General features: G+C 42.9%; 1 protein-coding gene across 1 annotated transcript in view; it reads left to right on the top strand.

The window, feature by feature from the left end:
• The first annotated feature begins 5,666 nt into the window (after nt 1-5,666).
• LOC106593831 (zinc finger protein 709-like) overlaps nt 5,667-12,239 on the top strand; it is a 53,952-nt gene continuing 47,379 nt past the window's right edge. Inside the window, exon 1 of the mRNA XM_014185221.2 lies at nt 5,667-6,651. Coding sequence (XP_014040696.2) covers nt 6,132-6,651 — 520 coding nt within the window. The 5' untranslated portion in view covers nt 5,667-6,131. The remainder of the gene's footprint in view (nt 6,652-12,239) is intronic.

The following is a 12,239-nucleotide window of genomic DNA, read 5'->3' as shown; positions in this document are numbered from 1 at the left end:
GTCACGTCCTGACCATAGAAAGCTTTTATTTTCTATGATAGAGTAGGTCAGGGCGTGACTGGGGGTTTTGTCTAGTTTATTTATGTCTATGTTGGTTCAAGTTTCTTTTTTCTATGTTGGGGTTTTTGTCTAGTTTATGTATTTCTATGTGGGGTTCTAGTTTCTGTATTTCTATGTTGGTTTTTTGGGGATGATCTCCAATTAGAGGCAGCTGGTCATCGTTGTCTCTAATTGGGGATCATATTTAAGTTGTTGTTTTTCCCACTAGGTTTTGTAGGAGATTATTTTGAGTTAGTGTATGTTGCACCTCTTCGTCACGGTTTGTTGTTTTTGTCTAGTAGTTTATTTGTTTGTCTTGCATAGTTTCATAGTTATAATAAAATGTGGAACATTTACATTTACATTTAAGTCATTTAGCAGACGCTCTTATCCAGAGCGACTTACAAATTGGTGCATTCACCTTATGATATCCAGTGGAACAACCACTTTACAATAGTGCATCTAAATATTTTAAGGGGGGGGGTTAGAAGGATTACTTTATCCTATCCTAGGTATTCCTTAAAGAGGTGGGGTTTAAGGTGTCTCCGGAAGGTGGTGATTGACTCCGCTGTCCTAGCGTCGTGAGGGAGCTTGTTCCACCATTGGGGTGCCAGAGCAGCGAACAGTTTTGACTGGGCTGAGCGGGAACTGTGCTTCCTCAGAGGTAGGGGGGCCAGCAGGCCAGAGGTGGATGAACGCAGTGCCCTTGTTTGGGTGTAGGGCCTGATCAGAGCCTGAAGGTATGGAGGTGCCGTTCCCTTCACAGCTCCGTAGGCAATCACCATGGTCTTGTAGCGGATGCGAGCTTCAACTGGAAGCCAGTGGAGAGAGCGGAGGAGCGGGGTGACGTGAGAGAACTTGGGAAGGTTGAACACCAGCATGAACCTACAGGATCGGGTCACCGCCTTGATGTTAGTGGAGAACGACAGGGTGTTGTCCAGGATCACGCCAAGGTTCTTAGCACTCTGGGAGGAGGACACAAGGGAGTTGTCAACCGTGATGGCGAGATCATGGAACGGGCAGTCCTTCCCCGGGAGGAAGAGCAGCTCCGTCTTGCCGAGGTTCAGCTTGAGCTGGTGATCCGTCATCCACACTGATATGTCTGACAGACATGCAGAGATGCGATTCGCCGCCTGGTTATCAGAAGGGGGAAAGGAGAAGATTAATTGTGTGTCGTCTGCATAGCAATGATAGGAGAGACCATGTGAGGATATGACAGAGCCAAGTGACTTGGTGTATAGCGAGAATAGGAGAGGGCCTAGAACAGAGCCCTGGGGGACACCAGTGGTGAGAGCGCATGGTGCGGAGACAGATTCTCGCCACGCCACCTGGTAGGAGTGACCTGTCAGGTAGGACGCAATCCAAGCGTGGGCCGCGCCGGAGATGCCCAACTCGGAGAGTTGGAACGATACACACGCTGCGCCTTGGTCTCCTTCGTATGACAGCCGTAACAGTAGACAACCCTGTTCCTGTCTTTTCCCCTTAAATATATGAATAGAATGTGCATTTCTTGATTCTAACCTTGGAAACTCTTTCATTTTGTTGTTTGGTGTCGTCAAGCTAAAGGTGTATTAAAATGTGACGACGTTGTTCTGATAACATTGATGAGTTGTTCCTTGATATGTTCTCTGTTGTCCTGCATACTGAATGTGTGCGCTTCATTGGTTTTGTGTTGTGTGTCATGTTCTGAAGGTAAATCCTTTCTAGCTGCTGCCTGATCAAACTGTCTGTTAGCTTAATGGGCTCCTTGTTATGTCATATTCTCAGTAACATTTACATCGACACTCATAGACACAAGTACAATAGTGTAATAATACCAGACTGGAAGAGTTAATAATGATGTTATAATACCAGACTGGAAGGGTTAATAATGATGTCATAATACCAGAATGGAAGGGTTAATAGTGATGTCATAATACCAGAGTGGAAGGGTTAATAACGATGTCATAATACCAGAGTGGAAGGGTTAATAATGATGTCATAATACCAGAGTGGAAGGGTTAATAATGATGTCATAATACCACATATATTTGAATGTCAACTGAAACTCTAATGACTGATACAGCTGTATCCTCTTGAAACGTGAGAGGAATAAACTGAACTACAAAAAATGTTGTCAGATATATGTTTATTACAAGTAACACATCGAACTGATCTTGAACATGAAAAATTACAAATAAAGTGGATAGGCCTGATGTATTGTTCTTCCTTTAACTCTAAGAGCAGAGGGGGTCACCAACCTCATCAACAAAGAAACACCATTTAAATTAATATTATTTATTTTGTTTTACACCAGGAAGGAAGCTTCATTTATTTCATGGTACAATCAATTATATACCGTACTGAATTTACAGTGCATTCGGAAAGTATTCAGACCATTTGACTTTTTCCACATTTTGTTACGTTACAGCCTTATACTAAAATGGATTAAATTGTTTTTTCCCTTATCAATCTACACACAATACCCCATAATGACAAAGCAAAAACAGTTTTTAGATATTTTTGCAAATGTATTAAAAATAAAAAACTGAAATATCATACACTGCTCAAAAAAATAAAGGGAACACTAAAATAACACATCCTAGATCTGAATGAATGAAATAATCTTATTAAATACTTTTTTCTTTACATTTATCAATCCATGGAGGTCTGGATTTGGAGTCACACTCAAAATTAAAGTGGAAAACCACACTACAGGCTGATCCAACTTTGATGTAATGTCCTTAAAATAACTCAAAATGAGGCTCAGTAGTGTGTGTGGCCTCCACGTGCCTGTATGACCTCCCTACAACGCCTGGGCATGCTCCTGATGAGGTGGCGGATGGTCTCCTGAGGGATCTCCTCCCAGACCTGGACTAAAGCATCCACCAACTCCTGGACAGTCTGTGGTGCAACGTGGCATTGGTGGATGGAGCGAGACATGATGTCCCAGATGTGCTCAATTGGATTCAGGTCTGGGGAACGGGCAGGCCAGTCCATAGCATCAATGCCTTCCTCTTGCAGGAACTGCTGACACACTCCAGCCACATGAGGTCTAGCATTGTCTTGCATTAGGAGGAACCCAGGGCCAACCGCACCAGCATATGGTCTCACAAGGGGTCTGAGGATCTCATCTCGGTACCTAATGGCAGTCAGGCTACCTCTGGCGAGCACATGGAGGGCTATGCGGCCCCCCAAAGAAATGCCACCCCACACCATGACTGACCCACCGCCAAACCGGTCATGCTGGAGGATGTTGCAGGCAGCAGAACGTTCTCCACGGCGTCTCCAGACTGTCACGTCTGTCACATGTGCTCAGTGTGAACCTGCTTTCATCTGTGAAGAGCACAGGGCGCCAGTGGCGAATTTGCCAATCTTGGTGTTCTCTGGCAAATGCCAAACGTCCTGCACGGTGTTGGGCTGTAAGCACAACCCCCACCTGTGGACGTCGGGCCCTCATACCAACCTCATGGAGTCTGTTTCTGACCGTTTGAGCAGACACATGCACATTTGTGGCCTGCTGGAGGTCATTTTGCAGGGCTCTGGCAGTGCTCCTCCTGCTCCTCCTTGCACAAAGGCGGAGGTAGCGGTCCTGCTGCTGGGTTGTTGCCCTCTTACGGCCTCCTCCACGTCTCCTGATGTACTGGCCTGTCTCCTGGTAGCGCCTCCATGCTCTGGACACTACGCTGACAGACACAGCAAACCTTCTTGCCACAGCTCGCATTGATGTGCCATCCTGGATGAGCTGCACTACCTGAGCCACTTGTGTGGGTTGTAGACTCCGTCTCATGCTACCACTAGAGTGAAAGCACCGCCAGCATTCAAAAGTGACCAAAACATCAGCCAGGAAGCATAGGAACTGAGAAGTGGTCTGTGGTTACCACCTGCAGAACCACTCCTTTATTGGGGGTGTCTTGCTAATTGCCTATAATTTCCACCTGTTGTCTATTTCATTTGCACAACAGCATGTGCAATTTATTGTCAATCAGTGGACAGTTTGATTTCACAGAAGTGTGATTGACTTGGAGTTACATTGTGTTGTTTAAGTGTTCCCTTTATTTTTTTGAGCAGTATATTTACATAAGTATTCAGACCCTTTTACTCAGTACTTTGTTGAAGCACCTTTGGCAGTGATTACGGCCTCGAGTCTTCTTGGGAATGACGCTTCAAGCTTGGCACATCTGTATTTGGGGAGTTCTCACATTCTTCTCTGTTGCTGCACAGCTATTTTCAGGTCTCCAGAGATTTTAGATTGGGTTCAAGTCCGGGCTCTGGCTGGGCCACTCAAGGACATTCAGAGACTTGTGCTGAAGCCACTCCTGTGTTGTATTGGCTGTGTGCTTAGGGCCGTTGTCCTGTTGGAAAAATTAACCTTCACCCCAGTCTGAGGTCCTGAGCGCTCTGGAGCTGTCAGAGTGACCATCGGGTTCTTGGTCACCTCGCTGACCAAGGCCCTTCTCCTCCAATTGGTCAGTTTGGCCGGGCAGCCAGCTCTAGGAAGAGTCTTGGTGGTTCCAAACTTCTTCCATTTAAGAATGATGGAGGCCACTGTGGTCTTGGATACCTTCAATACTGCCGAAATGTTTTGGTACCCTTCCCCAGATCTATGCTTCGACACAATCCTGTCTCGGAGCCCTACGGACAATTCCTTCGACCTCATGGCTTGTTTTTATGCACTGTCAACTGTGGGACCTTATACAGACAATCAAGTTGTAGAAACATCTCAAAAATGATCAATGGAAACAGGAGGCATTTAAACTCAATTTTGAGTCTCATAGCAAGAGGTCTGAATACTTACAGTACCAGTCAAAAGTTTGGACACACCTATTCGTTGTAGGATTTTTGTTAATTTTTTACTATTTTCTACATTGTAGAATAATAGTGAAGACATCAAACCTATGAAATAACCCATATGGAATCATTTAGTAACCAAAAAACTAAACTAATCAAAATATATTTTATATTTCAGATTCTTCAAAGTAGCCACCCTTTGCCTTGACAGCTTTGCACACTGTTGGTAGAGAGGTAGTTCTGTAGTTGTATCTAGCCAGACTAGAAGGGTTCATGCAGATTGTTGGTAGAGAGGTAGTTCTGTAGTTGTATACAGCCAGACTGGAAGGGTTCATGCAGAGTGTTGGTAGAGAGGTAGTTCTGTAGTTGTATACAGCCAGACTGGAAGGGTTCATGCAGATTGCAATTCGACTTTGAATTAAATGAAATATAATTTAATGCAGTGAAATTCAAATGTCTTTTCGATTCTCTATTAGTACACCAAATATACCTTTTGTACAGAAAACCAGCGTGACATGTAATCTAGTAGACAGGACGCTTCTTCAACAACAGCAGCTAGTCAGCTATCAAACCAACAACCCTCGCGTTGCGTGCGCCATGCTTTACCAACTGAGCTACACGGAACAATTCTAACAGTATGTATTCATAATGTACATATTCACATGTAGCTACAGGTCTGCATTAAACTATTCTAACAGTATGTATTCATAATGTACATATTCACATGTAGCTACAGGTCTGCATTCAACTATTCTAACAGTATGTATTCATAATGTTCATATTCACATGAAGCTACAGGTCTGCATTAAACTATTCTAACAGTATGTATTCATAATGTACATATTCACATGTAGCTACAGGTCTGCATTAAACTATTCTAACAGTATGTATTCATAATGTACATATTCACATGTAGCTACAGGTCTGCATAGACGAAAGTTTTGGCTTTAAGAAGTCAGACAAAACATATTTCCTCATCTTTAAATGAATAAACAATGTAGTGAATATTTTTTCTATACTGCGTTACCCATTCCAGTCAGCTGACGGCGATATGCGTCTTCAGATGGTGACGTCATATCTAGTGGACTAATCGACACCGGATGCTGTTTCAACAACACGGATACTGACTCATTCAACCACCTCCGTAGCCTGGTAGCCAACATACAAACGAAAAAAAGCTCTTTGGACCATTTTTGTGTATGTTGATCTCGGTGTTTTTAACACAATCCTCTTTACGTATCTACTATTTAACTTAAAGTAATTTGCATGTTAAATGTACAAATGTGTTGATTATACTAAGTCTAGCACTAAGCTTATCGCTAATGCTAGCTAGCCCGACCATGAGGGCACTAAGCTACTCTGCTCCTGATAAAGAAGAGGTCGGCTGGACGGAGAAAGAAGCTCTGGGGCTGAACATTGTCATGAAAGAAGAAGAGGAGGGGGATGTTACAGTAAAAGGAGAGGAAGAAGCTTTCAGAATGAAAGAGGAAGAAGAAGAGGCTATCAGTATCACATTGAAAGAAGAGGATGTTACAATGAAAGAAGAGAGAGAACATTTTAGAGTGAAAGATGAAGAGAGGATAGAGGCTGTCACAGTGAAAGAGGAGGAGGTAGAAGCTTTCAGAATGAAAAAGGAGGAAGAGGATGATGTTTTAGTGAAAGAAGAGAAAGAACATTTTAGAGTGAAAGATGAAGAGGGGATAGAGGCTGTCACAGTGGAAGAAGAGGAGGAGGTAGAAGCTTTCAGGATGAAAAAGGAGGAAGAGGAGGCCATAACATTGATAGAAGAAGAGGAGGATGTTTTGGGAGAGGAAGAGGAGACTGAAGATCTGATTAAAACCAGTAAGTACTGTCTTAAAAACACGTCTAGAAACTCTGCAGTTGTTGAACTAATGTGTGGTTTGAAAGCCAAAGGGTCATTGCACTGAAATGTGCTCCTCACCAGAACCCCAAATATAAGCTTGTAAAACTCTCGTTGTGTGTAAACAATGCAAATGTAAACAAACACTGTATTTGACTCAAAACGTGGTTAAAACAATCATTTTGATCTCATGGTCGGTCCTTGCATCACAACTCTGACTATGAATTAGAGTTGTTCCATTTCTTCAAACCTCAGCTACTCTTCCCTATCTGTTTATTAGGACTGTCGAGATATAAAACGCTTAAGTACCAATAAGGTGTATGATATTTATGGCTCTACCTTTCTCACTCATTATTATTTATGATCCATTCATGATTATCCCCCCCCCAACATTTTTTTATTTTATTTAACCAGGCAAGTCAGTTAAGAACATATTCTTATTTACAATTGGGGCCTACCGGGGAACAGTGGGTTGTTCAAGGGCAGAACGACAGATCTTTAACTTGTCAGCTCGGGGATTCGACCCAGCAACATTTTGGTTATTGGCCCAACGCTCTAACCACTAGGCTACCTACCGAACCCATCATGTTAGCATCCACAAAGTGTTAAGAAACATATTCTATTCTTGTGTGACTCATATGACACAATACAGTGAGGGGAAAAAGTGTTTGATCCCCTGCTGATTTTGTACGTTTGCCCACTGACAAAGAAATGATCAGTCTATAATTTTTATGGTAGGTTTATTTGAACAGTGAGAGACAGAATAACAACAAAAAAATCCAGAAAAACACATGTCAAAAATGTTATAAAATGATTGAGGGAAATAAGTATTTGACCCCTCTGCAAAACATGACCTAGTACGTGATGGCAAAACCCTTGTTGGCAATCACAGAGGTCAAACGTTTCTTGTAGTTGGCCACCAGGTTTGCACACATCTCAGGAGGGATTTTGTCCCACTCCTCTTTGCAGATCTTCTCCAAGTCATTAAGGTTTCGAGGCTGACGTTTGGCAACTCGAACCTTCAGCTTCCTCCACAGATTTTCTATGGGATTAAGGTCTGGAGACTGGCAAGGCCACTCCAGGACCTTAATGTGCTTCTTCTTGAACCACTCCTTTGTTGCCTTGGCCGTGTGTTTTGGGTCATTGTCATGCTGGAATACCCATCCACGACCCATTTTCAATGCCCTGGCTGAGGGAAGGAGGTGCTCACCCAAGATTTGACAGTACATGGCCCCGTCCATCGTCCCTTTGATGCGGTGAAGTTGTCCTGTCCCCTTAGCAGAAAACCCCCCCCCAAAGCATAATGTTTCCACCTCCATGTTTGATGGTGGGGATGGTGTTCTTGGGGTCATAGGCAGCATTCCTCCTCCTCCAAACACGGCGAGTTGAGTTGATGCCAAAGAGCTCCATTTTGGTCTCATCTGACCACAACACTTTCACCCAGTTGTCCTCTGAATCATTCAGATGTTCATTGGCAAACTTCAGACGGGCATGTATATATGCTTTCTTGAGCAGGGGGACCTTGCGGGCACTGCAGGATTTCAGTCCTTCACGGCATCGTGTGTTACCAATTGTTTTCTTGGTGACTATGGTCCCAGCTACCTTGAGATCATTGACAAGATCCTCCTGTGTAGTTCTGGGTTGATTCCTCACCGTTCTCATAATCATTGCAACTCCACGAGGTGAGATCTTGCATGGAGCCCCAGGCCGAGGGAGATTGGCAGTTCTTTTGTGTTTCTTCCATTTGCGAATAATCGCACCAACTGTTGTCACCTTCTCACCAAGCTGCTTGGCGATGGTCTTGTAGCCCATTCCAGCCTTGTGTAGGTCTACAATCTTGTCCCTTACATCCTTGGAGAGCTCTTTGGTCTTGGCCATGGTGGAGAGTTTGGAATCTGATTTATTGAGTGCTTATGTGGACAGGTGTCTTTTATACAGGTTACAAACTGAGATTAGGAGCACTCCCTTTAAGAGTGTGCTCCTAATCTCAGCTCGTTACCTGTATAAAAGACACCTGGGAGCCAGAAATCTTTCTGATTGAGAGGGGGTCAAATACTTATTTCCCTCATTAAAATGCAAATCAATTTATAACATTTTTGACATGCGTTTTTCAGGATTTTTTTGTTGTTATTCTGTCTCTCACTGTTCAAATAAACCTACCATTAAAATGATAGACTGATCATTAATTTGTCAGTGGGCAAATGTACAAAATCAGCAGGGGATCAAATACTTTTTTCCCTCACTGTACATTATTTACCGTTGTTAGGTTCTAATTCTCAGAGTGAAAACCCAACGGTAAAAGCTGAACCAGTTTATTCTTCCCAGATGGTCAATCCAGCTGGATTAGACAAAAAACCGCCTCCTACACATCTGTACAAACATTGTATCTTTACTGCACTTTACTGCACTTTACTTCACATTGCTGGACACTAAATAATATGGGCCATAAACTTTTCTTCCTCCCTTAACGTGACCTGACCTCGACCCCCCTTCATCACTAATCCGTGGCTCTCTCCCCTTATCAATGCCTGCCACATGTGACCGCTTCCCTGCACTCAGTCTTTCAGTAGGGTCCCTGATATAATGTAAACGTTATACATTACCCTCTCGCCCACATGTTCATGAATAAGTATATTTCATACTCTCAGAACCCAACACCATTCATTTCTATTGGGTACAACATCATCTGAAACACAACCAAAACAAACTGCAAATGTATCCAACAAGTTTGAAGAGTCACAAGCTTGATGTAGTCATTGCGTTATAGGAATATGGGACCAAATACTTTAATACACATATAAGTGGGGGGACTAGATACATGAAGTGATTTTATTTCTAAATGGTAAAACAGATACCCTGAAAATACCCTCAAATAAAAGGTGACGTTCTGTACTGTCTCATATGAAACATTTGTTCTCAAATCTAAAATGCTGGAGTAGAGTCACTCTTCCCTGTCCAGATAAATACGTAGGGGAGTACAGAGCCACATTAAACGGTTTATCTTCCCTGTCCAGATAAATACGTAGGGAAGTACAGAGCCACATTAAACGGTTTATCTTCCCTGTCCAGATAAATACATAGGGGAGTACAGAGCCACATTAAACGGTTTATCTTCCCTGTCCAGATAAATACATAGGGGAGTACAGAGCCACATTAAACGGTTTATCTTCCCTGTCCAGATAAATACATAGGGGAGTACAGAGCCACATTAAACGGTTTACCTTCCCTGTCCAGATAAATACGTAGGGGAGTACAGAGCCACATTAAACGGTTTATCTTCCCTGTCCAGATAAATACGTAGGGAAGTACAGAGCCACATTAAACGGTTTATCTTCCCTGTCCAGATAAATACGTAGGGAAGTACAGAGCCACATTAAACGGTTTATCTTCCCTGTCCAGATAAATACGTAGGGAAGTACAGAGCCACATTAAACGGTTTATCTTCCCTGTCCAGATAAATACGTAGGGGAGTACAGAGCCACATTAAACGGTTTATCTTCCCTGTCCAGATAAATACGTAGGGAAGTATAAATAGTTTATTTAAGCAATAAGGTCCATATACCACAGGTATGACAACCTGATCTACATGAATGCAGCTTCCACTTCATTAAAGCCGTTAGATGCAGTTTATCAAAGCGCTCTTCGTTTCATAACGGGTGACAGGTTTTGCACTCCACCGCTCGCTCTATCAGAAAGTAGGATGACCCTCTTTGACCTCACGTAGGTTGAAACACTGCATTTTATTCATTTATAAACCCTATTGCAAAAACTCCCATATTACCTGACCTCTTTACTAACCTATAGGAGTAGGAGTTACCATACCCAATCACAGGGATGGAAAAACAGCTAAGTCGTTTCATGTCATTTCAGCAACATTATTTTGTTGCCATTTAATTTGATCTGAGAAATGAAGCTAATTGATAGCACCCAAATTGGCCCTTTTGATTCATAATATTCAATATATATATATATATATACCGTAATTTCCGGACTATTAAGCGCACCTGAATATAAGCCGCACCCACTGAACTTTTTTAAAATGTTTATTTTGAACATAAATAAGCCGCACATGTCTATAAGCCGCAGGTGCCTACCGGTACATTGAAACAAATTAACTTTACACAGGCTTTAACGAAACACGGCTTGTAACAAAAATAAATAGGCTTTAACGAAACACGGCTTGTAACAAAAAATAAAAAATTAGCAGTAAACAGTAGCCTATCAAGAAAGTCATTGGTCACTATCTTCCTCCTCCTGTGCACTGAAACCATCTCCTTCGGTATCGGAGTTGAATAGACTCAGAATTGCTTCATCCGATATTGGATCGTTTTCATTGTCGCTCTCGTCACTTTCATCCGGAGGCAAATCCCCCGCTGAGCCCTCTTCAACACGCAGCAGTCCAGCCTTTCGAAACCCGTTGATGATAGTGGATTTTTTGACAATGCTCCACGCTGTCAGGACCCACTGGCAGACTTGACCATAAGTTGCTCTTCGCATGCGGCCCGTTTTAGTGAAGGACTTCTCCCCACTTGTCATCCAAGCCTCCCACTGAACACGGAGCGCCACCTTAAATGCACGATTTACACTGATGTCGAGTGGCTGCAAATACTTTGTTGTGCCCCCAGGAATCAGGGTGACAAAATGACTACCGTAATCAGAATGATGGGAAGTTTGAGAGCGCTCGATTTAATCTAAACAAAAAAGTTGTTTGACCGTAACCTGTTCGGCAATTTCATTGGTCTAATGAAAGCTTCATGCCAGCAAAAAACTGAGCACCTCACAATGTGTTTTTTTGGAAAAAAAAAATTGAAAGCGGGAAAAATCCATATATTAGCCGCGTCATTGTTTAAGCCGCGACGTTCAAAGCCTGGGGAAAAAGTTGCGGCTTATAGTCCGGAAATTACGGTATATATATATATATAGTATCAAACTCCTTCCAACACTTGAGTAAGACATGAGGAATCCAGTTAAATGGTCAAAAGCTTCCCATGGACCCCCCACCAACCAGGAATGGTCTTAACTAATCCAGATCCCTTCTTTGAAGGGAATAGACCACACGCCGTTTCCTGGACACAGATTAAGCCTAAGAGAAGGACTGAATTGCTTTCATGGAGGACTGAATCGGAGGACAATATACACTGCTCAAAAAAATAAAGGGAACACTTAAACAACACAATGTAACTCCAAGTCAATCACACTTCTGTGAAATCAAACTGTCCACTTAGGAAGCAACACTGATTGACAATAAATTTCACATGCTGTTGTGCAAATGGAATAGACAACAGGTGGAAATTATAGGCAATTAGCAAGACACCCCCAATAAAGCAGGGTGGTGACCACAGACCACTTCTCAGTTCCTATGCTTCCTGGCTGATGTTTTGGTCACTTTTGAATGCTGGCGGTGCTTTCACTCTAGTGGTAGCATGAGACGGAGTCTACAACCCACACAAGTGGCTCAGGTAGTGCAGCTCATCCAGGATGGCACATCAATGCGAGCTGTGGCAAGAAGGTTTGCTGTGTCTGTCAGCGTAGTGTCCAGAGCATGGAGGCGCTACCAGGAGACAGGCCA

The sequence above is a fragment of the Salmo salar genome, chromosome ssa02 (genome assembly GCF_905237065.1).
Source record: "Salmo salar chromosome ssa02, Ssal_v3.1, whole genome shotgun sequence".
Classification (NCBI taxonomy): domain Eukaryota; kingdom Metazoa; phylum Chordata; class Actinopteri; order Salmoniformes; family Salmonidae; genus Salmo; species Salmo salar.
The sequence above is the reverse complement of the archived record's forward strand: the minus strand, read 5'-3'. Positions and strand labels throughout refer to the sequence as shown.